The 27,604-nt window shown below is 47.7% G+C and overlaps 1 protein-coding gene across 1 annotated transcript in view; it reads left to right on the top strand.

Moving 5' to 3' along the window:
• Nucleotides 1-2,079: 2,079 nt before the first annotated feature.
• Plekhd1 (pleckstrin homology and coiled-coil domain containing D1) overlaps nucleotides 2,080-27,604 on the top strand; it is a 31,073-nt gene continuing 5,548 nt past the window's right edge. Inside the window, exons 1-7 of the mRNA XM_008845938.3 lie at nucleotides 2,080-3,180; nucleotides 11,974-12,067; nucleotides 12,460-12,549; nucleotides 12,740-12,816; nucleotides 13,581-13,672; nucleotides 14,464-14,516; nucleotides 26,763-26,857. Of these exons, the coding sequence (XP_008844160.1) occupies nucleotides 3,032-3,180; nucleotides 11,974-12,067; nucleotides 12,460-12,549; nucleotides 12,740-12,816; nucleotides 13,581-13,672; nucleotides 14,464-14,516; nucleotides 26,763-26,857 (650 nt within the window). The 5' untranslated portion in view covers nucleotides 2,080-3,031. The remainder of the gene's footprint in view (nucleotides 3,181-11,973; nucleotides 12,068-12,459; nucleotides 12,550-12,739; nucleotides 12,817-13,580; nucleotides 13,673-14,463; nucleotides 14,517-26,762; nucleotides 26,858-27,604) is intronic.

Raw genomic sequence — 27,604 nt, 5'->3', positions numbered from 1 at the left:
ACTCTTGTAGAGGATCTGGGTTTGGTTCCTAGCACCCACATGGTGGATAACAACCACCTCAAACTGCAGTTCCAGGAGATCTTACATCCTTTTCTGGCTTCCTCAGGCATTGCATGTACACAGTGTACTTGTACTTACATACATGTAGGTAAAACACTCATACATACAAAATAAAGAAATATAACCAAGATGGAAAATCTAGAAGAAATAAATCCAGGACACACATAACCTATCAAAATGAAAAGGTAGAACCACACTTTTAGCTTGATTTTCCTCATCTGGGCAAGTAAAAATAAAATGTACCTATATCCTTGCTGCTTATCACGATTAGCTGAATTAGGTAAGCTGTAAACAATACATTAAGAACATCTGCTCCACATCTGAGCAGAAGGTGGGGGTTACTTTTAGGAAGCCTGAGTTCCCACCCTGACTGGTCTTATTTGGTTGCTAAGACTGGGCAGCCCTGGCCAAGCATGGTGGCACACATCTGCAATTACAGCACTCAGGAAGTGGAGGTGGGAGAGTGACAAGTTTGAGACCAACCTGGGCTACATAGCAAGACTTTGTCTCACAGAAAAAGGAGTGAAAAATAATGATTAGGCAGCCCTGATCCACTTGGTCTAGGGCCTGGATGGTTTTGTCTTCCCCAGAATGCTCAGTGGGCATTCAGGACTCCCATCAACTGGGCAGAGAACACAATGGAAGCAGAAATCTTTTCCCGTACCTGGCCTGGTATCATCTGGGCTGTTTAAGATGGGGAACAGAAGCCACTCAAGTATCTGGTGGTTTGTCTCTTTCTACCCAACATTAACTGCTGATAGCTGAAGGCTGTCCAGATGCCCTGTATGCAGAGGGAACAGGCAAAGATTAGTTTCTCTCCACCATTGAAGAAACTTGGGCTCTATTTTTCCATCACAGATCATTTCCCAGAAGCACCTGCGCTCACTCAGCTCTTCCACTTGAAGGATTTCTCATGAATGACTCCAGATAGCCTACCATTACTCCCACCATGAACCACAAGTTCATCATTAGTCTTTATTACAACAGGCCAGTACTGCTACTAACCCTATTTAGCAGAAAAAGAATGAATTTGCCAAAAGGATATCAGGAGGGTGAGACAGCTGGGCCTGAAGCCAGAATGATACCCCAAACCCTACCCCTAAATCACTCTTAAGAAGCTCAGTGCCAGAGTCTTGATGCCTGCTGTGTAGCTGGCACCCATGCTGCTGCTCCATCAGGGAGACCCACCAGAAGCCACAGTGGCCACCACCTTCCTGGGAAAAACACATGCCTGTGCACACTGCTTCCTTGTGTTTGTCACCTGCAACTCAAAAGTCTTGTCCCTTAGCCCAGTGAACACAATACCACTGGTTCCTAATGCAATTTTTTTATTATCTAAGAAGCTCAGAACTCCCGATGATAGAAAACTTACATTAGAGGATCATGAATTCAAGCACTGAACAGGGGCTAATTCAATGGTAGGGCACTTGCCTAGCATGCACAAGGTCCTGGGTTTGATTGCCAGTGAGGCAAAATTAGTCTGTAGAGAAGAAGAGTCAGGGAGGTAACAGGGGATGACCATAAAGCATTCAGGTCAAAACTTTTAAGATACTGCACAAATGGTGATGAGTGAGAACAGTGATTGTGGAGTTGACTGGAGAGGGATGCAGGAGATGGAAAGATGCTGTATCTTTACATGCCATAGGTATTCAAACAAGGCCTTAGAATACCATATGTTAAGTATATCTCGTTTCTTTCTTGGGGCAAGTTAATAGACTGTACAAACTGCTATGGCGCACAGATTACCCATTTGCAAATCTCACTTCTTTATCTCACATAGAGGAATCAGAGACCCTGAGTGGGAACAGTGGTTTCAACAAGGGTAGAAGTGAATCATGAGGGCCTGTGGCTTCTTAGCCTGGAAGAGACTGGAGCCGGGAGGAGCCGCTCCTGTAAGCAAACTCTTTTTCTTGTTTTTGGAATTCCTTTCCTCCAACAGAGAAGGAGGCGGTCTCCAGGGCCTCTGCCCTGGACAAAAAGTGACACAGTCATCAAATACCTACACGGAGAGCGGAAGAGGACGGAGCTTGTAGCCCTAGGGAGCACCGCCCAGGCGCTCAGATAAATCACTAACACAACTGCACTGACAGCTTGAGGTTGGCACCGAGTGCCAAAGACACAGCCTGCCACGTTCCAGGAAAAGAAATCCGATCTGGTCCAGGCAGACGCGGTGGCGCAAAGTGAAACCCACCTGCGGGGGCGGGAAAGAGCTATTAGCCTTGATGGACCCTCCTCCCCGGGCGGGCCCGGAGGCGCCTACCGGCCGCCTCCCTGCGGGAAGAGGTACGGGTGTCTCTGCTTTACAGGTGAGAAAAATCACTGCTCAGTAGCTTACAGAGCCATTTAAAGCCTGATTTGGAATCCCAAGACCAGTTCCCTAACACCAAGCCCACCCAGAAGCGAGCAGGTCACTCCCGCCCACCACAAAGCACACCTGGCCTACGTTTGGATGTAGGCACTGCCCACGAAAGGGAACCGAGGGAGCACTGGGAGCCCGGGTGGGGGTGGGGAGGTGCTGTGGCCAAATCCTGAGCCCAGTGACCGGCCGGGATCTTCCGGACTCACTGAGCCGGGCCCTGCAGCCGGCGCCCGCCCTGATTGGCGCTCACCTGCCACTCCCAGCCAATCCGGGCCTCCAGAATTGGGGCTGCCAGCGCGGGAGGGGGGATGCTGCGGGCTCTACCGAGCTGCCCTCCCCGGGAAGTTCCCGTCCGGCCCGCGGCGATCCCGAGCGGCGTACCCGCCGCCGGCTGCACTCCCCACGCCCCTCGGCGCCCCTCTCGGTGCCCCGGGTGCTTTGATGCTGCGGCTGTGCGGTACCCGCTCCCGGTCTCCGCTCGCTGGGACGCGCCCCGAAGGTGCCCCCGAGCCGTCTGCGCTCGCGGTGCCCTGCTGTCTCCTGAGGTCCTCCCAGTCTCTGCCGGGCCGGTGAAGAGGGTGGGCCTGGTCCGGGCAGCCCCGCCAAGGCAAGATGTTCACGTCCAAGTCCAACTCCGTGTCGCCATCACCGTCCCTGGAACAGACCGACGCGGATGCGCTGGACATCAGCACCAAAGTGCAGCTCTACGGGGTTCTGTGGAAGCGGCCGTTCGGAAGATCGTCGGCCAAGTGGTCCCGGCGGTGAGTGCCTCTCCGTGCCCCAGAGGACTCCGGGGAGGGACCTCCAGGCCTCAGGACCCCTCCCACTCCTCTAGTCACCGTCCTGCCTCAGCCTTCCGCTGTGACCTTGGCCTTTCCAGTTAAAGCTCAGTGCTGTCTTCCTCTGAAAGTTGCGGCTCTTAACTGGGTCCCCAAGAGCTAGGGTGGAACCTCAGGCCTGCAGGTCCGGGGAATTCTCTGTGGAATGAGCTAAGTCCGGCGTCTCGAGGCTGCATGTGGGCTAGAGAGACTGCATTGTGTAGTAGGTCAAGTGGGGCCAGACTGTGCAGAAGCAGCCCCGGGGCTATCCTCTGGAGACCTTCACAGCCAATTCCCAGGCAGGAGTGTCTCCTAGCCATCCAGCCATCTACATCCTCAGCCTTACACAGAATTTGAGCAAGTCAGACCGCTGGTCTTTCTGAGAGAGGAGAGGACCACAAAGCTTCTGTAGGAAGTTGTGTTAGCCACCCCTTCAACTGTGCCTTGATAAATACACATTACTGAAGTTGAATGAAGTTGGAGTTAGAGAGGAGAGAGACAGGTCCTGTCCAAAGAACTGATGTTTGGAGATTCCTGCTGGGGAGAGCCAGGTTAACCTCAGCCCCACGTTCAGCACCAGGTCCCTGGTCTCCAGCTCTGAATGGAGGCTCCACATATCAACAGACACTTTTTATTTATAAATGGACCTGAGAGGTATGGGTGAAGGGGACCCTGGGCTTGCAGGATGTTCACAAAGCTGCCCACAGGTGCAATGGGCCATTTTCTGCAGTGCTTTCACTCTCCAGCCAGCTAGGATTTGCTGCTGGTGTGGCCTAGGAGACTCAGACTTTGTCTTGGCCCCTTCCCAGAAAGTGTGACCCTTCTTGGAAACACAGCCCATCCCACACCATGAATCTGAGTGCCTCAGATGTTTCCAAGACCATAGATCATGTGCATGTGGTAGTTAGTGGTTAGTTCTGATGTTCGATTTTGATGAATAATTTAATATTCCTGTAAGACCTCAGAACAAATGCAGCTGTGGATGGGATTTCACATTTTACAGAGCTGGTTTCATACACTTTTATTACTTCTGGCTGATTTCTCCTGAGGATTTAATGGGATACAGGCCCCATGAGTTCCTCCAAAGTTGAGTTTATCTCTGATGTTTTAAGTGGAGGCTTGGAGCAGTATGAAGGTTATATGAGAAGCTCTCAGTGCTGCATCATCTGAGCTGCAGCCTCTGAGGCCAGAAGCATCCTGTCTCCACCAGGGCACTTGACTACTGGGGGTGGGGGTGGTCACAGGGGAGGGGTTACTTGCAGACTCCTGAGCTGCTACAGGCAGTCTCCTTACTCCATTGTGCCTGACTTCTGTCCCAGGTATTCCTCTGTCATTTAAGGTTTTTCTGGTCAGGCATTTGCACCTGGTGGCATCCAGGGTACCTAGGACCCTCAAGTTAGGGGACCCTGGTTGCTGCATGCATAGTTGATTGGAGGCTGAGAAGTGTCAGGAAAAAGTCTTAGTCAAAAGCATACTGGTGGAGCCCAGGACAGCTTGGATAGCCTTAGCCCTGGGATTGGTGACCTGAGAATCTCCATCAGTAATCTTCTCAGTTACCCTCAAACAAACCAGCCTAAGTCAAAACAGTAAACACAGCTCCAAGTTAAGTTCTCTAGCCCCCTTTGAAAGAGACTGTCACTCCTGTTTTCTTTCTTTCTTAGGAGCTACCACTATACAAAGACTCTCTCTCCTCTGGGGCTCAGAAAACAACCAACATCTCACTACGAGCTCTAGGGAACATCCCTGCCATATACATACACAATTTGCCCTTGAGTCAGCAACAGCCAATCAGAGGTTCTGGGTGTAGGGAAGGCATGATGTTCAGCACAACCTCTTCTTGCTTCCCTCTGGGCTCCATTTTCCTGTTTGTTAAGTGCCGCCCCTGGACCTCTTAGCTAATTAGTGACCACAGGAAGACTTGGGACAGGGCAGTTCAGACCTGCTACTGCAGAGGCTTGCCCTTGGCAATTGATGCCCTTGTGGTAGTTAAGGGGAGGGGGCCTAGAAAGGCTCCTGCTGCACAAATAACCAGTGGGAAGAATGGAACTGGCTGTGGCCAGCTGGGTTCTATAAAACCCCTTCTCTGGGTCTGTCTTAGGAGGAGCCTCCAGCCACTTACCCTACCTCCTTGCTTATACAGCCCTGCCTTTCTCAGTGGGAAGATGCCCTTGAGCTCACTGTCAGTTTTCTTTCCCATGGGCAAGAAGGGGAAAGGAATCCAAGTGTTCATTAGCAGAGAGAAGAGAATTTGGGAGAGCTGTCTAGAGAGTAAGGTGGTAACTGTTCTTGCCTTCCTCTGTAAGCAGCAGAGATGCAGATGCAAAGACCTGGGTGACTCCAGACAAGGGGGTGGGGGTGATGAGGGTTGGAGGGAGGGCCTTGGCCTTAACCAGGGTCAGCAAGAGGTAGATTGGATGTTCGACCTTCTGATACTACCAATGGTGTCATCTAGGACTCCGCTTGCCCTGTCCTTGCTGGGAACCCAGGTCTAACACAGCCACCCATCCATGGGGTAGGTTCCTGCTCCTTTCTTGAGAGCTCTGAGATCAAATCTCTAAATCTTGCTAATCCCCAAGAGGTGCGCATCCCCAAGAGGTGCACAACTCAGGGATTCTGTGTGGGGTGTTGTACAATATAGGCTAAACTGGACTTATCCCTCAGTCTACCCCCAACCTTCTCCACTGTCAAACACCTCCAATCTCTCACACTAGGGCAAGTACCTTCAGAGGGGCTCTTTGCTCCCTGGTTTCTCAAACCTGTCTGTCTCTCTGTCTCTCTCTCTTTTAGGTTTTGTTTTTTTCTTACATTTATGTGTATGTGTGTGTGCCTACTTGTCTGTAGGTGTGTGCCTACTTGTCTGTAGGTATGTGCACACATACCACACCACCTCCTTCCCCAGCTTCAATTTTCCCTCCCCCTGGTCTACACCTGTAAGCATTGAAGAGTTCAATAAAATGAACTGTCTGGGTTCTTCTTTGACCAGATCTGCTTGACACAAAAGGCATCTGTGCTCTGAGTGGCATTTTCCTCAGTTCCCACTGGCTTTCCCATGAGGCCAGTGTTAACAACTCAGAACAAGGTAGAGGGAAGGGAAACCATGCTTAAGAAAACTGTCCTGGGCTCCCTAATTCATTTCAGATGGCACCTGTGTCCATCCCTTCACTCAAGCTGCAGTCCTGATCATGGTGTCATTGTGACTTAACTCATCTTGCCTGGTCTAATTATTCAACGAATCTGCTGATTTTTACTGTCTCACAATTCCAGTTTGCCCCTTGGCCCGCTGTAGATTCCTTGAGACCACCTCCCCAATTCTAAAACCACAAGTTGACCTCCCAGTGCTTGTTTAAAACCCTCTGTGCAGGGAGAACCCTTCTTATTCTCAGTCCCGCTTCTTAGACCTGAACTCTCTGCTCTCCCTCCCCCACACGCTGACCACCCCTTCAGCAGTATTTGTACACAACATAGGAACACGCTGTTCTCTGCATATGTCCTTCTCTGGAAAGCATCCTTCCTCTTCTACCTCTTCCCAATTTCCTAAGACACCTTTCTTTATCCTTTAAAACCCTAATCAGTTTTGATCTCTCAGATGTTGGTCAGGGCCCTTTACCACAGACCCCCCCAACCCCACGGCTGGCATGCTTCTGTTTACAAAAACTTAACCTTGTTACTGTGTGTCCTGGTGCTTTACAGTGTCTCAATATACCCTCTTGGTATACCCTCTTGGTGCTGTGTAACATTGCAATGTACTCCACTAAGTTATGATGTCACAGTATTTCATCCTGGTGCTTTACAGTGCCACTGCATAGCCTCCTGGTGGTTTCTGGGTTGCATCCTATATGCATCCTATATGCTAGTGTGCTAGAGGAATTCCAGTTCTCTCATTTACCCACTGTGTAATCTGGGACATGTTAATTTCTCTGTGCTCCAGTTTCCTCACCTCTCGAACATAAGCAATAAATTAATTAACACAGATAATGCTGTTATACAGACAGTGCCTGGCAAAAAGATAAAGCTTCAGAAACATGAAGTATTTTTTTAAAAAATATTTTATTATTTTTATTTTATGTGTATGGGTGTTATGCCTGCATGTAGGTAAATACACCTGTGTCTTGCAATGCCTGTGGAGGACAGAAGAGGTGGTCAGATCCCCTGGAACTGGACAGTTATTAGCTGCCATGTAGGTGCTGGGAGTCTTCTGCAAGAACAGCCAGTGTTCTTAACTGCTGAGCCATCTCTCCAGCCCTGAAACACGAAGTATTTTAAAACTGTTTCCACATGTTTTCTCCTGCATGAACTCTAAGCTCCTTGAGGGTAAGGACTCATTAAGCTCCAGGAGACTAGCACAGTACTTACCTGGGCTAAGTGCCTCCTTACCACTCTTTGACCTGAGCCTCGTAGGCATTGCAATCATTTTGCAAAGATCAGCTCAAGGGAAACAACTAACTGGTCATGAATGATGAAGAGTCCCAGCAATGCGGAACACAAGCAGCTAAGAGCTTGGGTGAGTCTGTGGCTGGAGAGATGGCTCAGAGGTTAAGAACACTGGTTGTTCTTGCAGAAGACCTGGGTTCAAATCCCAGCACCCACATGGCAGCTAACAACTGTCTGTCACTCCAGTTCCAGGGGATCCGACAGCCTCTTCTGTCCTCAGGCATTGCATGACACGGTGCACTTACCTACATGCAGGCATAACACTCATACACATAAAATAAAAGTAATAAAAAAAATTGGGCTTTGACAGTACAGAGCTCTATTTGTCCCTTTTTAGTTGCTTAATCCATGGTTTCTTTACCAGTGAACTAGAAAAACAAAGCAAACAAAACAACAACCACTTGCCAGGTATGGTGGCACATGCCTGTAATCCCAGCACTTGGGAGGCAGAGGCAGGTGATCTCTGTGAGTTCAAAGCTACCCTGGTCTACAGAGTTCCAGGCTGGCTGGGGCTATAGGGAGATACTGTCTCAAAAAGACAAAAACAAAACAAAACAAAACAAAACAAAACACAAAAAGTCCATCATTAGAGTTGTTGAAATAAGATAATGTCAGTAGGGCCAGGCACGTGGCACACACCTGTAATCCCAGCACTCGGGAGGCAGAGGCAGGTGGATCTCTGTGAGTTCAACGCCAGCCTGGTCTACATAGTGAGTTCCAGGACAGCTGGAGCTACAGGGAGACCCTGTCTCAAAAAGACCAAAAAAAAAAAAAAAGTCAATAAAACACACTGCAAAGTATCTTGATGACTTAAATGCTCTTTCATCTGGAGGTAGAAATGTTCTTTAGGACCAGAGAGGAGGCTGGGGTTATGGCTTGGTTGGTAGAGTACTTGCCTAACATGCATGAAGCTCTGGGGATTCATTGCCTCCCGTCCAGGTGTGTGCTGGCCCTGAATCTAGAGAGCAGCACCCTAGGAAGCAGGAGGAAGGCCTGGTGACCCAATCCCAGCTTGCCTTCGGAGTAGGTATGGGGCTTTGCATGTTATTTCACACCTAAGCCTTTTTTTCCTTGCCTGTAAAATGGGAATGAAAAGCCTGCTTTCCAGTGAATCAAGTTCTCTGATCTATGCAGAACTTGCCACACAGAAGCCAATACGTGAGAATTACAAAGTCAGTGGTGACCATGGCAGCCTTTGTACCGCCAGCCCAGCTCTTCAGGGCCCAAAGGCTGTGACCCCAGTGTTGCAGTCTGAATGAGGGTATTTAGGAACAAAGAGACTTTGGAGGAAGGTGTGAGAAGAAGAGGTGTCCTTCTACTGCAGGGCACTTGGATTCTAGCCTCTCTGCTGCTGAGCAAAAGTCACTAGCTAGAATGGCCATCACTGAGGCAGGTTGAAAAGCAAAGACGTTTGGGGCCTTCAAAGCATGCTTGTCAAATAAGGCATGGTGGGTGGTGCTCATTACTGCCAGATAGGAGCTTGCCTTCTGCCTCTAGGTCTGTGCCAGGTATGCCTGTGTGGTAGTCCATAGTAGCTCTAGCTGGGTCTGCTGAAGTCTGGCCACAGAGCAGAGACTGCCCAAGGCATCTCCCGTGCCTCTACAAGCAAAGAGAGCTAAGTCTTCTTGCCCAAGTAACCCCCACCACCCCCTGCCCCCAAACTGGAAAATAGCAGGTCTGAACTCTTCTCTACACTGTGATGTTCTTTTGCTACAGTCAGGAAACATCTGCCTTTCCCATGGGACTGATATGGTACAGCCCCACCCTCTAGTGGCCCTCTCTGGATAAAGAAGACTTCAGGTGTGGCAGTGGATGTTTAGTGCCAAGCGCAGGAGCCCAGACATCAGTACAGACTGCCCTGGGCACCGAGGATGAGGAAAGTTCTGGCAGTGAAGAGAGATAACAGCAGGTTAGAACATTCCAGGTGGAGCAACTCAGTCTCCATTTGAGTACAGAGATCAGGAAGGGCAGAAGTGGCAGAAAAGCCCAGTGTGGGGTGGGCCCAACTGTTGTGTGGCCCAGAATATCTCTGCAAGTGGTAGTAACTTGCTCTCTCTGCTGGGGGCAGGAAGGCTTCAGGAAGCATTGATGTTTTTGGGTATCACCCCTGAGCAGGGTCCACTAGGCTGCATTTGTTCTGTGGTTGGGCAGAGAGGGCCGCCACAAGTAAAGAAAATGAGTTGAAGCCAGGCACGGTGATACAGGCCTGTAGTCCTAGCTCTTTAGGAGATTGAGATGGGGGTTGGGAGGTAGTTCAAGTCTGTGAGTTCAAGACCATCCTGGGCAACATAGCAAGACCCCCACCCCCAAAATCTCAAAAGAGAAAAAACAAAAGACAAAATTGGTTGGCATGAGACGTGCACCAAAGCACAAAGCTGAGCTGAGCTTTAGTTCCCTCAAGAAAGAGAAGAGAGTTTGCAGCTGCCAGAAATCCCAGGACTGTCCTCCACAGGTCCCCACAGCAGATGAGGGAAGATCATCTGGTTTGTGGTATTATAGGGTCTGATTTGGTTTTTTAATTAAAGATTTATCTTTATTTTTTATTTTTGAATATTTTATTTTCTTTTTTATTTTATGTGTTTGAGTGTATTACCTGCATGTAAGTGCACCTGTGTGGTCCAGTGCCCGTGGAGGTCAGATGAGCGTATTGGATCATCTGGAACTGGAGTTACGGACAGCTGTTAGCTGCCATGTAGGTGCTGGGAATCGAACACAGGGTCCTCTGCAAGAGCAGCCAATGCTCTTAACCACAGAGCCATCTCTCCAGGCCCTATCTTTATTTTTTTAATTATAGGTATAACCACTATCTTTATTGTTTTAATTATAGGTGTATGGGGGCTGGAGAGATGACTCAGCGGAAAGAGCACTCACTGCTCTTGCAGAGGACCTGGCTTCAATTTCTAGTACCCACATGCTGGCTAACAGCTGTCCATAACTCCAGTTCCAGGGGACCCAATGCCCTCTTCTGACCTCCTCAGGCACTGGACCACATGGGTGTGTTACTTGCATGCAGGCAATATACTTATACACATATAATAAAATATTTTATTTATTTTTATTTTACATACATGTGTGGGGTTTGCATGTATGAGTGCAGATACCTTCAGAGGTCAGAAAAGGGTGTCAGATCCCCTGGAACTGGAATTACAGGCAGCTGTGGCCACCTGAAATTGGTCCTGGGAATTTAACTCAGATCCTCTGCAAGAACAGTATGTGCTCTTAACCACAAGCCATCTCTCTAGCCCTTGTTTGACATCTTGATGGCCACCAGCATCTTCTTCTCAAGCTCCTCACAAGAAGATTCAACAAGTGATGCTGGGAATGGTTTAACAACAGGCTCTTGAGGAGGGAGGAAGGAAGGGAGGGCAGTTCTGTGGTATTTAATTTTCACAGTATAAACACTCCCATCGTGATCAGTGTCCTATCACTGAATGCCTAGCAGGTGAGACAGTCATACCATTGGCCATTGTGAGTCGATACTAGCAGGCTCCATTGTTGCTGCTCTGAACCTTCCCCTGTGTGCATATACAGGCATACACACACACACACACACACACACACACACACACGCACACTCAACAACCTGGGACCCCCACCATCTTCTTTTAGGTTCACAGCACAGCAGTGTCCCTGGAGGGGGAGAACTCTGGTGTCTTGGAGCCTTAGGAGCTTTGAGGCCTAATTGGATCTTCCTCTGGAGCATGCTTCATTTCTTACAGCCTCAGTCATTAGTTCTGAAAGAATCCCCAAGGTGGGCCAAGTGTTCCTGTTGGCACTGAGGATTTGCTTCCCAATACCCATAAAACACCATGTCTACTTTGATCCCTAGTTAGACTTGAGTCCCAGAAGGAGGTTATGTGCATTCTAAGACAAAAGGAAATGTATCACCTTGGGGTGTCAGGACTGCAGACCTGGCCTCAGCAGCTGGTACCCAATTCCATTTGATTGCACCAACACACCCATCTTACAAGCACATGTCTTTTTCCCCTTCTCCTACACCTGGCAGAGCCCCTATGTAATTGGAGGTGATCACTTAAGAGGTAAAGGAACCTCAGGAGGACAACAGGTTCCTATTGTGCTGAGGAAGACAGCTCATAGGAAACAGGCAAGGCAACCCTAGAAGCCAGTCATGGGCCCCCCTCTTCACTGCCCTGGTGCATGGGTCATGCAGTCTGAAGGGCAGACTGAGACCTTTGTGCAACGTGCAGTGTGAACTGGTCTCATAGACTCCCATGTGAGTCCACGGCCCTCAAGGTTGCTCTTGTCCCAAGAGAGCTCACTCTTTTTCTCCTCTTACCTTTGTAGGTTTTTCATCATCAAAGAAAGCTTTCTGCTTTATTACTCTGAGAGTGAAAAAAAGAGCTTTGAAACCAACAAATACTTCAATATACATCCTAAGGTGAGGAGGGTCCTTCCCAGGTCCACAGTGAAGGAGGCCCACTGGGGGCATCTGGGGGTTGGAGGGGGGCTGTCTGTTATCTTGCTTTGGCCTACAACGTGGAGAACAAATCCCTTCAGGGCTCAAGACCCCCTCTGGTCTTCTGGGCTAGACACCCATGCACACACACACACACACACACACACACACACACACACACACACATACTTCCTGGACCTCAGAGCCTGCCTCAGCTCCAGCTCTTCTTCCCTCTGGGAATCAGTTCTGGCTTTGGTCTAATACCCCTGGGGTGTGGTCCAGCCTGGGGTTATTGGCTTTCTCTGGGAGCTCCCAGGGACTTTGAGTGATGTGAGTTGGGTGAGGTGGGGCTGCCTGCTCTGCTTCTTTGTCAGGGTGTCATCCCACTGGGTGGCTGCCTGGTAGAGGCCAGAGAAGAGCCCAGTATGCCCTATGCCATGAAGATCTCACACCAGGACTTCCATGTGAGTAGGCCCTTCCCCCAGCCCAGGGTTGGCAGGACAGAGCAGCGTCAACTTGGTTCCCTGGGAACAGCTCTGTGCAATCTGGCCTGGGAGGGCTGCTGTGGCTCAGTTCTGTGGGGTTGGGATAGCAGAACTGGCCTCCCTCTCCCTTGGAGTGGATGCCTCTCACTCTGCCTCCTCTTCCTGGCAGGGGAATGTCTTGCTGGCTGCTGAATCTGAGTTTGAGCAGACACAGTGGCTGGAGATGCTGCAGGAGTCTGGGAAGGTGTAAGTGTCTGCCAGCAGGGCCTCCAAAGGGCCAGGATGAGAGCAGATGGGCTAGGCTGACCCTGAGTCCCTGCCTCTTTGCTGGGTCCTGAGAGAGGGCCGTGGGACTGACTAGAATGTGTGGAAGGAGACAGCTCAGGATTTAGAGCATCTGTGAGGGTCCCCTAAGTGGTAAATTTGAGAAGTGTCTGCAGTGACAGGTGGCAGATGTGGACATCATTTGCCTCCAGTTATTGGGAGTGAGTCCTTTTATTTAGCACCTCAACACATCCATCTCACATCCCCAGACCTGCAATTAACCGTAGTAAGGACCAGAGATAGTGTCCTACAAATCAAGTTTCAAGTAACAGAAACTCCCTGCCTGACACAGTCCATTTGCACCCAAACCTGTGACCTGGCATATACCCATTCAAGCTGATCTACACTTCTGACCCAAACAATAACTGAGTGCCCAGCCTTATGCAAGGTGATAGGCATGAGGTGGTATAGGAAGATGCTAGGAGAGCAATCCTTCTCTGCTCTGCAAGTGCTCTTGGCACATTCCCCATGGCCCACTTTGCAACCTCAGCCTCCTGTTACTATAAGTGATCGATGTTGGTGGTGTACCCAGAGTTCTGGGTGCCAGAGTGAGCTGAGATTCTGGAGGATGGAGGAGGGGCTAGCATGGAACATGTATTTTCTCTCTCTCCCCAACCCTGTCTCCTGGTTTAACCATTTTTGTTTCACCTGTCCTCTCCTCTGTCCCATCCCCCAACCCTCTCCAGGACCTGGAAGAATGCCCAGCTGGGAGAAGCCATGATCAAAAGCCTGGAGGCCCAGGGGCTGCAGTTAGCTAAGGAAAAACAGGAGTATTTAGGTTGGCTACAGGGGTGAACTGAAATCTGAGGTTCCCTGAGGCTGCACTTGGGGCTGGGCCGGGGCGGGGTGGCCTTGTCAAGCGTTCATTGAAGAATCTAGAAATGGACCTAATGTTTTCTTGCCCGGGCCCCAGGTCCTCCACCTGCCCTCCCTTTCACCCCACTAAGCCCACTTTAAACCTGGCCGCAGGGCTCCAGGTTCCTGTGTTCTGTCTGCTAAATATGTTCTGGTTGAGAGAGATGATGAGATGAGGTTGCTTCTCTGTTGGGAAGCCTGCTTAGACACTCAGCCCTGGGTCCCCCTCCACCTATTCCAGGCACACACACACACACACCCTGCCTCTTCAGCAGGACTCTGCCCTCCTCTACTAACGAGGCACTAGTCAAAGTGGGAGGCGGTTACAGAGACCTGGGGCTGCAGAGTCCCACCTGAGCCTCCATGGTTGAGCGCCCCATGGATATATGAATGCACAAAACAGAGACAATGACAGGAAAGGAAGGAGACGGCTTGGGCCAGTGAGGCAGCTTCTATCCTCAGCTTTTATCAGGCCCCAGCCTCTAGTTAGCAGGAGTACTCACCACAAAACAGAGACAATGACAGGAAAGGAAGGAGACGGCTTGGGCCAGTGAAGCAGCTTCTATCCTCAGCTTTCATCAGGCCCCAGCCTCTAGTTAGCAGGAGTACTCAGCTCTTTCCTGGGAGATGGCCTGGATGACAGAGGCCACCTCAGGACCTGCCCCTCAGGACCCCTGAGCTGAGCTTTCAATGAGTGTGTGCTTGCTTTGGCAGACAAGCTGATGGAAGAGACAGAAGAACTGTGTCTTCAGAGGGAGCAGCGAGAGGTAGGCACACGTCAAGACTGCACAGAACACCCCACCTCCCCTCAAAGCTGGCACTAGGGAATGATGTAGGGGGACCAGGCACCCAGAGACTTACCTGAGAGACCTCAGATGGGATGGAGTGGGAAGGTCCCTGAGGTGACAGTGCTGCATCTTGCTGTAGCTTCTTGGTGGGAAGTATATTTCTCCTTGTCAACCCTTGGAAGGAAAGGAAAAAAATGCATGAGTACCTGCTAGAGAAAAAGCCATCCAAACATTTCATAAACTACCTGCTGGCTGATAGCCACAGGAGGCTGTTATGGCCTGGATTATCCGCCAGGGGCTTCTGGTGGGTTTGATGACTTCAGAGATTCCTTCATTTTGCCAGTCAACAGTATAAACCCTGTGGAGGCTCTGCAGTGGCTTAAAGCAGCCTAGAGGTCAAGGAGACTCTACCCTCATGGGAGTCACTGAGGTCCACTTCATTTCCACACCTAAAGGGCAGGGCAGGGTAGTAAGCAGAGGGGACTCTGGAGCCAGGCTACCTCTGATTGTATTTAATCTTAGCATTTCTAGCTATGTGACCCCTGACAAGCTACTTAACCTCTCTAAACAGCAATATTCTCATCTGAAAATGAGAATAATAATAAAACCCATCCTTTTAGAGATATAAAAATTAAACAACATGTTACATGGTAAGCATTTAGCACCTTGTGTATACTTTAATGACTACCTGATTTGTGCTCACATTATTATGGGTCCTTTCTACATGGATGAGGCCTGATATACAGAATGGCTTGCTCAAAGGAGCCTACCTAGAGAGAGACTGACAGTCCACTTCCTTTTGCCCTGTCATTTCTCTTTATCTTCTCCCAGGACATCAGCAGTAACTCAGTACCCAGCCATGACTCAGCTCGGGGACTCTGTTCCTTCCCCAATGCCCTTCATAAGACTCTGAAACATACCCTAAAGTCAACAAGCACAGTGCACTCCTTTGTACCCCAAACCTTCCAAGATCTAGCACAGCACCTGGTCCAAGATCAGAGCATGGTGACTGTGGAATGAATCAAGAATGAGGGCTGGAGAGATGGCTTAGTGCTTAAGAACACTGGCTGCTCTTGCAGAGGACCTGGGTTCTGATCCCAGTACCCGTATGGCACTAACAACTGTCTGTAACACCAGTTCCAGGGGATCCAACCTCCTCTTCTGGCCTCCATGAGTACTGCATGTACGTGGTATACCTATATACATGCACTCATACACATAAAATAAAAATGAGTAAATAGAGGCTGGAGAAATGGCTCAGTGGTGAAAAGCATTGGCTTCTCTTGCAGAGGACCTGGGTTCAGTTCCCAGCACCTACATGGTGGCTAACAATCACCTGTAACTCCAGTTCCAAGGAATCCACAGGCATTGCTTGCACAGGTACACTTACATACATATAGGCAAACACTCATATTCATAAAATAATAGACAAAATTTTAAATTCAAAATTAAGAACAAACAGGTTTGATTCTTACATCTTCACATTACAGTTTAATTTTAATTCACTAGGACAATCTGCCTTCATTTTTCTTCCAAAATTTTACCTGCTATATCCATTTGTTATTCCAACTAAACTTGGGAATTATTTCCTTGATTACACATCAAAAAGTGGGGGAAAAAGGTTGAAGATTTGAATTTGGAGATGTGTTTGAGGACTGGTACCATATCACTGAGCCTCTTCTAGGGTTTGAGCCTCTATGCCTCCAGACTCTCATGTAGGTCCCAAATTAGAGTTTAGGCCTTTTCTCTAGTGTCCTATACATTAGAGTGAGACTTTGGTGTCTTTAAGGACAGATGATTCAGGAAGCCTAGCATGGGATAGAGTAGGAGCCACAGCCCCTGGTGGAGAGAGGAGACACAGCCATCAGAGGTTGAATCTGGGGCGGCAGTTGGCCCAAGGAAAATTTAGACACTCTATCTAGGTCTTAGATGAGAAATTAGGACAATGGAGACTCAGGGCACACAGGCCTCTCTTAATTCCACAGCATCGAAGTGGGACGCTGGCAGCTGTGAGCACTTTTTTTGCTACAAGTAAGGCTCAAGCCCAGCTGCTTGTGCAGTGGAGGCTGCTTGGGAGACAGGCAGCAGGGAGAGAACCACCTCAGGTTCAAATTCCTTATCAGAGGCCTATACTAGGTCAGAAAGAGAGCCCAGATTCTACTCCTGTCTTAACCACAAAGTCATTCTGCCTGTATGTTTCCTTCCTTAGCTTGCTCACTCATAGGGTGGGTTCACCTATCCCCAGTAATTCCCCATCTCCACTCCAGATCAGAGCATTGGGTCACTTAGAAAGGGTACTGTATTCCAGAGACAAGGTGAAGATTGTTACAATGATGTGTGAGGTCTAGGGGAGCCTGTGTGTGAGCCTGACCCACAGGAACCCTCAGGGTCTGGAATTTGGAGACTTGGATTAGAGTCTCAACTTCATCACTGTCTGTGTGACCTTGGGCATGTCACTTGACTTCTCCGAACTTCAGATTCTTCATGGGTAATGCCTGATGAAAGGAATGCCTGCTTCGACTGTCTCTAGGTTGCCATGAGGTTCAATGGACTAGAATTCTGGGAAATACACCCTGTGATCATGCAGCCCTGGTATCTTCCACTGGTCAGAAAAAGATTGGGAGTTTGAGGGTGTACAAAGGGCACAGGAACAAGCTGGGTATGTCTGCCAGGGGCCAGAAAACCATGCTTCCCTGGCACCCCTGGCTCCTTGGTTCCCAGTGGTCTCATCTCTCCCCCTGGAAGAGGGCAGCCTGCCAGCCTTTCCTTTTCTGGTTGAACTCTGGGAGATCATGGTCAGTCTGACAAGTCTTGCCACTGTGGATGCTCCCTGTCAGAACGTAGGCTGGGTAAAAGGAACCACTCAAAATGTAAAGCTCTTTGCTGACACCATGATGAATGTGGCCCTGATTCTGTGATGGGTAACTACTATGGTCAAAGCTCCTCCTTTCATGGAGCTGAAGTTTGCCTTCTAGTGACTTATTTCTACATGTATACTCCTGCAGTTTAGGTCAGGTTCGATAGAGCAGAGCAAGCTCAATATGGTGGAAAAAGACTTTGCTGTGTAATGTCTTAGTTGAAAGCTTAGCCTGTGATAGGGTCACTGAGCTCATACTGTCCTAAGCCATAGGAACAAAAAGCTTTGTCTTGTCAGAAGTGCCTAAGTTGTAGCTCCCACTCTAACTGTATTCTCACACTGCACTGGGCATCAACTTCTTAAGAATCATATAGTCAGGGACTGGAGAGATGGCTCAGCAGTTAAGAGCATAGACTGCTCTTGTAAAACACCTGGGTTCGGTTCTCAGAACCCACATGGCACCTAATAGCCATTTCTAACTCCAGTTCTAGGGGATCTTGTGCCCTCTTCTGACCTCCTCAGGCATTGTCTGATGTGGGTGCACTTACATACATGCAGACAATACACTCATATACATAAAATAAAAATAAGGAAAAATTTTATTTAAAAAATATAGTAGTTGGGTTGGAGAGATGGCTCAGTGATTAAGACCACTGGTTGTTCTTGCAGGTCTGGAGAGATAGCTCAGAGGTTAAGAACTGGTTGTTCTTGCAGAAGACCAGGGTTCGAATCCCAGTACCCACATGGCAGCTAACAACTGTAACGCCAATTCCAGGGGATCTGACAGGCTCTTCTGTCCTCTTCGGGCATTGCACAACATGGGTGCACTTACCTACATGCAGGCAATACACACATACACATAAAATAAAAATAATTAAAAAATAATGTAAATCATATAGTCAGACATAGTGGCATACTCCTATGATTTTAGCTAGTACTTGGGAGTTAGAGGCAGGAGGGAGGACAGTGGTGGTAAATTCAAGGTTAGCCTTGACTATATGAGATCTTGTCTCAAAAAAAAAAAAAAGAATGTGGGCTAGAGAGATGGCCCAGCACACACATGGTAGCTAACAACCGTTAGTTAACTCCAGTTCCAGGGGATCCACTGGCCTCTGCAGGCATTGCATACCATGGGTGTATTCAGCATCAATGCAGGCATTTTTTAAACAAAGATTGAATAAAAGAAGGAAGGGAGGGAGGAAGAGAGCCAGGCTTGGTGGCTCACACCCATAACCCCAGCACTTGGGAGACTGAGGAAGGATTGTCTTCAGTTTAAGGCCAGCCTGGACTGCCAAACAAGTACCAGGCCATCCAGGGCTATATAGTAAAACCCTCCTGTCTCAAGAACAAACAAAAGAGCCATATAGGTAAAATGAAAAGTAGTAAAGAAGTGAGCAGGAAGGGAGGAATTGTTCTCTCTCACTTTTACTGGAGTAGTTTTAGGTTCACAACAGAATCAAGTGGAAAGTACTCTGCTACCCTTACCTTCCCTGCTATTAATGAACCCTACAGCACAGTGGTGTGTGTGTTACAACTGAGAAGCCAACACTGACATTGCTGTTACTCAAAGTTCACAGCATGCCTCAGGGTTTACTCTGGATATAGTGTAGTCTTTGAATTTTGACAAATGTAAAACGGTGTTAATCTACCATTGTAGTCAATGAGGAGTTTCACTACCTTAAAATCCCATGTTCCATGTATTTATCTCTCCCACTAACCCCAGGCAACCAACCACTTGTCTTCTGGTCTTCTTTTTTTTTTTTGGTCTTTTTGAGATAGGGTCACCCTGTAGCCCCAATTGGCCTGGATTCACTGTGGAGACCAAGCTGGTCTCGAACTCACAGAGATCCACCTACCTCTGCCTCCCAAGTGCTGGGATTAAAGGCATGCGCCACCACACCCTGCCTGGTCTTCTTTTTTGGGATCTTTTTTGAGGCATGGTCTCCCTGTAGCCCCAGCTGGCCTGGAACTCACTATGTAGACCAGGCTGGCCTTGAACTCATAGAGATCCGCCTGCCTCTGCCTCCCAAGTGCTGGGACTACAGGCATGCGCCACCATTCTTGGTCTCCAAAGTTTTGCTTTTTTAGATCATCATATAGTTGGAATCATATACTCTGTGGCCCTTTCAAATTGACTTCTTGCACTTAGTGACTGCATTTAGGTTTCCTTCATTGCTTTTTATGGCTTGATGTCTCATTTCTTTTCAGAGCTGAGTAAATTCTGTTGTCTGGGTGTGCCACAGTTTGTCCATTTCCCCCTGAAAGACTTATTGATTGTTTCCAAGTTTGGGCAGGTATGAATGAAGCTGCTATAAACATCCAGAAACAGTTTTTTTTTGTGTGTGTGTGTGTAACAGTTCATTTAAATAAGTAACAAGGAGTGTGTTGCTGGATCACATGGGGAAGAATGTTTTGTAAGGAGCTGCCTCTCTGTCTTCTAAAGTGATGGTGATGCTTTGCATGCGCCAAACCCTCTCCCCCCCAACAACTGCACCAGAGTTCCTGTTACCTTGTGGTCCACTGTTTTGGATTTGGGACATTTTAGTACCTGTGTAGTGGTATCTTGTTTTTTTTAAATATTTTATTTTATGTGTATGAGTTTATTGCCTGGATGTATGTGAGTGCATCCGTGTTGTGCAATGCTGCGGAGGTCACAAGAGGGCTTCAGATTCCCCTGGAACTGGAGTTAAGGATGGTTTGTAGCCGCCATGTGGGTGCTGGGAATCGAACCCGGTCCTCTGCAAGAGCAGCCAGTGCTCTTAACCACTGAGCCATCTCTCCAGCCCTGGTATCTTGTTGTTTTATAAATATTTTCATTTTTTGTTAGTGTAAGTGTGGACACAGCATGTGTGCATAGAGGTCAGAAGACAACTTGCAAGAGTTGGTTCTCTCCTATCATATGGGTCCTGAGGATGCGACTGATGTCATCAGGCTTGCCTTTACCCACTGAACCATCCCACCTCCTCATTGTGGTTTTAACTGGTGATTATCTAATGACAGGATGTTCAACATCTTTCATATGCTCTTTTGCCATTCATAACTGTTCCTTAGTAAAGAATCTGTTAAGGCCTTTTGCACGTTTTAAAAATTGGATTGTTGCTTTTCATATTGAATTTTAAGAGTTCTTTGTATATTTGGGATTCCAATGCTTTATCAGATGTGTCTGTGGATATTTTTGATGGCTCTGTGGCTTTTCTCAAAACTGTACATCCACTTTGGAAGATCTGCCTGCCTCTGCCTCCAGAGTGCTGGGACTAAAGGCGTGCGTCACTGTACCCAGCTGTTCATTGGGATTTTATCAGGGTCTCACCTCCCTGGGAGAAGGGGAATATGAAACTCCTGGTCACTCTAGCCATTTTATACCACTGAGAGTTAGGAACAAAGGACTAAAAAGCACTTGTGAAATCTAGGAGCCCAAGCTCACAAAAGTACTGAGACCTATTCATAGAACTCCCTCAACACCTCACCACTGTGTCACTAAATCTAGGAAGGCAGAGGCAGGCAGAGCTCTGTGAGTTAAAGGCCAGCCTGGGCTGCATAGTGAGTTTTAGGCCAGCTGGGGCTACAGGGAGACCCTGTCCCAAAAAGACCGGAAAAAAAAAAAAAAAAAAAAACCAACCCAGCCCAATGGTAAAATAGCTTCTCCTGAGAGCAGCGCTTGTTAAGACTAGAATGAGCTGGGTGTGGTGATGCATGGAGCTCCAGAATTTAGGAGGCTGAGGCAGGAGGACTGGTAGTCCAGGCCTCGACAAACAAAAACCAAGAAAGGGCAGCTTTCTTCTTTGCCCTGCTGGAAGCATAATGGTATTTTTCCCTGAGATCCACGGTGAGAACCTGGGAGAAATGTTAGAGGTCAAATACAAGTGTGAGGGGCCCCTGAAACTGGAACCCCATAGTGGTCTTTAACAAGACCTGTCCACATTGAGCCTTCAGCAACTATGATTCAGGCTTTCCTGCTTTTGCTCTGCTTCTCACTGAGGCTTTGCTGGAGACTCTCTGCCCTGTTCATGTCTGCTTTCTGTGTCCCTGTTTCTCCAGTCAGGCCAGAGCTTGCTCTATGGCTTCATTTCTCGACAAATCTGAGAAGAGCGGCTCATTTTCTAGCTTTTCACTTGTTGGGGCGGAGTGGTGACTTTGAAGCTCCTCACTTTCTGGACTGGGAGCTGGAAGTTCTCAGTTCTTTATCTTGTTCCTCTTTGATACTAGACACAACTACCCCCCCAATAGAAATACTCTTTGTAGGAAACTTGGAAAGCATGAATTTATCCTTACTCTCACAATCCACAGACAACTTCTCTCAATTTTTCAGTGTTCCTTTTTCCTGCTACATATTTTTCTTATCTTTTCTCTTTCTCTTTTTGGGCGCTAAAGGGAGACCCTATGGCCTTGTGTACACTGAGCCCATATTCTGATGATACAGGGGAGAACAGGGCCCCCTTTTAGGGCTCTTAGTCTAATTCATAAAAGAATTTAAGAATGGACTCAAACTGAACTGAAACGGAGGCTTTAAGACAATTTTATTTGAGTTTAAGGAAAAATCCTCAAGGCAGGTAAGCTGTAAATCTCAACATCTGCCCTGAGGATAGAGGACAGAAGAGGGGAAAAAAGCCAGAAAGCCATGCCGGTTTAGCCAGGGTAGGATGGGTGTGGGTGATGGCTACAACAGAGACTTTAGTAAAGAAACCCAGAATGTTGGGGCAGCCCAGAGTGTTAAGGAAAACATGCTTAGAAAAGAGATAGAAGAAAAGAGGTTCTCTTTTCTGAAGAATTCAGAAAAGTGGGCAGACTTATGGAAAGCTATGTGTCTGTGGCCCAGTCTGGAGGTACTATGCTAGGGGGCGGGATTTAGGGCAGGAAAAGTTCGCTATCTCATTAATGCACTAGGCATTCCTGCTATCATTTTAGCATGAATTAAGGTAAACTTTAACTCTTCCTATGGGAGACCTGTGACCAGATGATCCACTCAGCAAAACTGGAATGTCAAGTCTCCACTCAGGCCAGAGATCCCTACTCTCCTGACCAGTTTTCTGCCAAGGGGCCTCCTTGCTACTGCAACACTGCTGCTGAGCTATACCCCCAGCCCCAGCCCTATGCATTGTTCCTATATCCTATGTATGTCTTCAGTACTGGGGACTGAACCCAGAGCTTTGTGCTTGCTAAGCAAGCCCTCTACCACTTAGTTAAAGCCCTGATCCACTTCTTCCCATTTATTCACCTACATCAATCAGCTCAAGAATCAGCTAATTTCCCCTCTTACCACCTCCCTGGAGTTCTCTACTATATTCCCATCCAGGATAGCTTTACCCAGAACTGGGTCTCTGTCTTGCATGTGGTGTATCCTGGTTTGTAATACTGCTTGAATGTGTTTGGTTTTTTTTTAATTAAAAAAGTTATTATTTTCTCTTATGTGTAGGAATGTATTGCCTGCATGTATGTGGGTACACCTGTGCTGTGCAATGCCAGCAGAGGTCAGAAGAAGGCATCAGATCCCCTGGAACTAGAGTTACAAATGGTTGTTAGTTGCCATGTGGGTGCTGGGAACCAAAACCGCGTCCTCTGCAAAAGCAGTCAGTGCTCTTAAACACTGAGCCATCTCTCCAGCCCCATGTTTGATTGTTTTAATAATATTGGATTCCTGCATTTGATCTAAAATCCTGGTCTGGTTTTATTAATAACTGTACTAGACCATAGTCTCCACAAAAGCATCTTCAGATTCTCTGTAGAGTCTGGCAGGTGCTTGGAACATATTACACACTTGGTAAATAGACATAGCATGAATGAAGAGAATTAGAAGAAAAAAGATCTCACTGGGCTATTTCCTGAAATCGCATTGAGCCTGTAAATTATTTGCAGAGTCTTCATTGGATTAAGTCTTCCTGATCAGGAGTCTCTGTTCCTGCATTCTTTTGAAGAGTATAATTAGTTTTATTGAGGACTAGAAATTGTGGTCTGTGAAGCACAGCAAACAAGAATTGTTTGGTTTTGTAGGATGGGCAACTTGGGAACAAAATAGATTTTTAAATACTTGAAGGGAAAAGAAATTAGTTTTGTTTGATGGGCCAAGACAGAGAAGTTGGATTCCATGAGGAAAGTTGGAAGGGAGGCAGATTTGGGCTGAAATGGATCTGGTGGGCAACACTGGCTGCCCCCTTCCCTAAGTGCACTATAGCAGCCTGGAATGGCCAGGTGCTGACTACACCCTTGCCCCTGCCTGTCTGCTGTCTGCTAGCTCTTATTTTGTGGGCTGGGATCCACAGGCCTGAGAGCGGAGGAGCAATATGCTGGAAGGAAGTGAGAGAGAGACCAAGACTGAGGCAGCTGCTGAAGGGAAGGAAAGCCTGCACGGGCAGAGGTGACTCAAAGGTCTGGAGAGGAGCAGAGCTGTGGAAATTAGTAGAACCTGCTATTGGATCCTAGAGAAGATTTTGACAGAAATCTTCCATCTTTTGCCCATACTTTTTTAGCAGTGGAGCTGGTTGGGGGAGGGGATGGAGCTTCTTCTCAGGTTGTTCAAGGGCAAAATGACCTGTCTTAAGGAGATAGATTTTCTGTCACAAGAGCCATTCATACAGAGCTTGGCCACCTCTAGACAGAAAATCAAGCAGGGGATTCAAGCATCCCATGAAGACTGCATTTTCTTTAGAGAAAATTGCTTTGACCCTGGAGGACTCTGCTTCATGGGCACCCATTCCTCTGACCCCTTCATTGTAGTAGCAGATGCTTCCCCGGGTACCACGAGCCACTGACGCAGGTAGAAACATCTTATCATGCTTTGGACCACTGAAGGACCAAGCAAGGTAAGATGAGGTGAAAAAGAAAAGCAAACTAGTTGCCCCCCCCACATTGTTTTCAGGCAGATTACTTTCTCTTTTGGGTTCTTAGAGGCATTGTTTGGCATCTGCTGGCATCATGAAGTGCTTGAGTGCTAGGGAGGGAAGGTTTGCATTTTAATCATCAACCTCCAGTTTTTCTTTTCTTTTTTTAAAAATATTTTTATTTATTATTTTTATGTGTATGGATATATTGCCTGCATGTATGAAAGTGCACCCATATCATGCAATGCTCTTGGAGGTGACAAGAGGGTGGAACTTGAGCCACACACAGTTGTTAGCTGCCATGTGGATGCTGGGAATTGAACCCAGGTCTTCTGCAGGAGCAGCCAGTACTCTCAACCCTCAAGCTACCTCTCTAGCTCCAACCTCCAGTTTTTCAATGACAAAAAGATATTCCAGTGTAATAGTATGTGAAAGAAAACAGCTGCAAGTTGTGGTGTAACGAGCTTTCCAGAGAAGGTGATTCAAGGTTATAAGGAGGAGTCCTCCACTCAGTCCTAGGGGATCATTTCTGAAGCAGCAGAAACCTCAGGACCTGGGAGAGCCAAGTGACTTTGTGATTTGGGGACTCGGGGGTGCTTGTGGTTAGTAAGTTCTTTAGGCTTCTCAGCAGTTCTTGCACAGCTGACAGACACCATTAGAGGGGAATCAGTCAAGGTTGTTGACTCAGACTCGAGAAGCATCATCACTAGCAACAGCGCGTATATTTAAGCTCTGAAGTTTTCTGCAATTGAAGGGGTGACTATAAGAATTAAAATGTAATTTTATTTTTATTTTGTCTATGTAAGACATGTCACATATAGACATAGCTATGTCATATGCAATAACCCACGGCCCCTGTATGTCTATGGCTTTTAATAGCACAATGTATTTCTCACGTGGCTACATGGGCTGACTGGAGTTCTGCTCCATGTGTCCTTAATCCTGGGGTTCCAGGCTAAGGGAGCCTCTACCATGTGCCAGGGTAAAGGGACCATAGTCCATTCCACCCCATCTTCTCAGAAGATATCTTTCCTTCTGCTCATATTCATTGGTTTTAGTCAGTCCTATGAACCCACCTACCTATGGCCATTCATGTGCCCAGGGGCTCCAAAACACTAGGGAGCAGTCCAGGTAATGACCACTTTTGGCAAGCTGATTAAGTTTGTGACTATGTGCCGATAAAGATTAGATGGGAAAGAAGTAACTATTAGGTAAGAAGCTTAGAAATAGGGGTCGTGGGCTTTGAAATCAGACTCTACCCTCTCTAATTTATTTTATTTTATTTATTATTTTTATTTTATGTGTATGAGTGTTATGCCTGCATGTAGGTAAGTGCACAGTGCAACACCCACAGAGGCCAGAAGAGGCATTCAGATCCCCTGGAACTGGAGTTACTGACATTGTTAGCTACCATGTCTTCTGCAAGAACAGTCAGTGTTCTTAACTGCTGAGCCATCTCTCCAGCCCCGCCCCCCATATTTCATTTCTTCTCCGCATGTCTTCATTGCCAAGGGCAACATTGCCTGATAAGAACTGCTACTTCCTGGCTAGGATGCTATTATGCTTGAGAATAAAGTCCCCAAATGAATAGGAAGTAATTTGGAACTGGAAGGTGAGAAAGCAGATACAGAAATAGTGTGCTACCACAGCATAACATGTGAAGAAGCAAAGCAGTTGTCACAAAATTTCTATGAACCAACTTCCCACAAAGTGGATCCCTAATACCACCTGCCACTGGCCCCAGAAAAATAGAACCCCTGGAGGCTCCACCTTGTTGGGAAACCACTCAGGCTGGCTGACCTCACTAAAGGAACTGGTCTGATCCCCTGGTACCTGTCTTGGGCCTTCTGAGTCTCCTGTTCCCAGGGACTAAGAAGACAGAAGCTGTCCGCCTAACTTGGATGCCTTGATAAGAAGATCACATTTTCTTTTTCTCTCTCTCTCTATTTTTTTTTTTTTTTTTTTTTTTGGTCTTTTTGAGACAGAGTCTCCCTGTAGCCCCAGTTGACCCGGAACTCACTCTGTAGACCAGGCTGGCCTCGAACTCATAGAGATCTTTCTGCCTCTGCCTCCCAAGTGCTGGGATTAAAGGTGTGTGCTACCACGCCCTGCCTAAGGAGATCTTGGTTTCTAACTCTTGGGTTGAGAATAGCTTTTCTTTGCCACTTCTAATTGATGTCATTCTGTGTCCTAGAAATAACATGTTTCACATTTTATTTTTTGTTCCATGCTTGAGGGCCAGCCACTTCACCTTAGGGTGTTAGTCACTGAAATTGCCCAGAAGAGCAACGTCCAGAATTACAGTCACATCTGCCAAAGGACCTTATTAGGATCATTTCTAAGTACATCTTCCCTCTTGCTGACTATTGTCATGGTCCAAGTTCATCACAGATTTTGGGTTAGTTGAAACTGTGTGCCACTGAATGAAGTCAGGGCTCTGCAGAACTTACTTGCAAGTCTGAACTGAGTCACATTCCAGAGGGCCCCTGGCTAGTGGCAGAGGGAGTCCCCATGCCGCCTATGACTTTCTTCTTCCTCCTTGGTTCCCTTTAGGAGCTCGAGCGTCTGAATCAGGTGCTGGAGGCTGAGAAGCAGCAGTTTGAGGAGGTCGTGCAGGAGCTTAGAGTGGAGCAGGAACAGATCAAGAGGTGATGGTGGGGCCCCAGGAGGGTCAGTGGGAGGGGTGCTCTAGCAGATCCATGTTCAGCCACGTCTGGTGAGGCCTCCACCCAGGAAACCCCACTTCCAGCCTGGTCTTCCCAACACTCCAGGCCTTGAGTATACCCAGAAGAATTTGGGGACCCACCCCTTCCAGTGGGGCATATCTGCCCATTGATAATGATCTCTTGCAGTGATATGAACAAGTGCACAAGGCATGAGTGAGTGCAGGCATCCTCCCAAGAAACAAGGCTCTCCTGCTTCTGTAAGAGCCGCATAATGAGCAGACCTGGCCTAGATATGCTGCCAGCCAGGATCCCCAACATCTTCCATCTTTCCTGTAGTCTTTTCATTGGGATCTTTAGTCTTACATATTGTTTGTGAACCTAGTTACCCATTATAATCATTAATTGCATTATAATCTCATGAAGATAGTGCCTCAAAAAAATACATCTCCCTTGTAATTCAAATGTAGCCTACCTAAGATTTGGAAACTACTGCTCTGGTAGTGTTGATAGTTCTTGGTGGCACATTGTCATCACCATCATCATCACCACTGACTATCAGTGACAGCCTAGGAAAAAAGTTTTTATAACAATCTTATAAAAAGAAATCATGGCCGGGTGTGGTGGCACACCCATTTAATCCCAGTACTCGGGAGGCAGAGGCAGGCAGATCACTGTGAGTTCCAGGCCAGCTGGGGCTACAGGGAGACCCTGTCTCAAAAAGACAAAAAA

Source organism: Nannospalax galili, unplaced genomic scaffold (assembly GCF_000622305.1).
Source record: "Nannospalax galili isolate Female #2095 unplaced genomic scaffold, S.galili_v1.0 scaffold42, whole genome shotgun sequence".
Lineage (NCBI taxonomy): Eukaryota > Metazoa > Chordata > Mammalia > Rodentia > Spalacidae > Nannospalax > Nannospalax galili.
The sequence above is the reverse complement of the archived record's forward strand: the minus strand, read 5'-3'. Positions and strand labels throughout refer to the sequence as shown.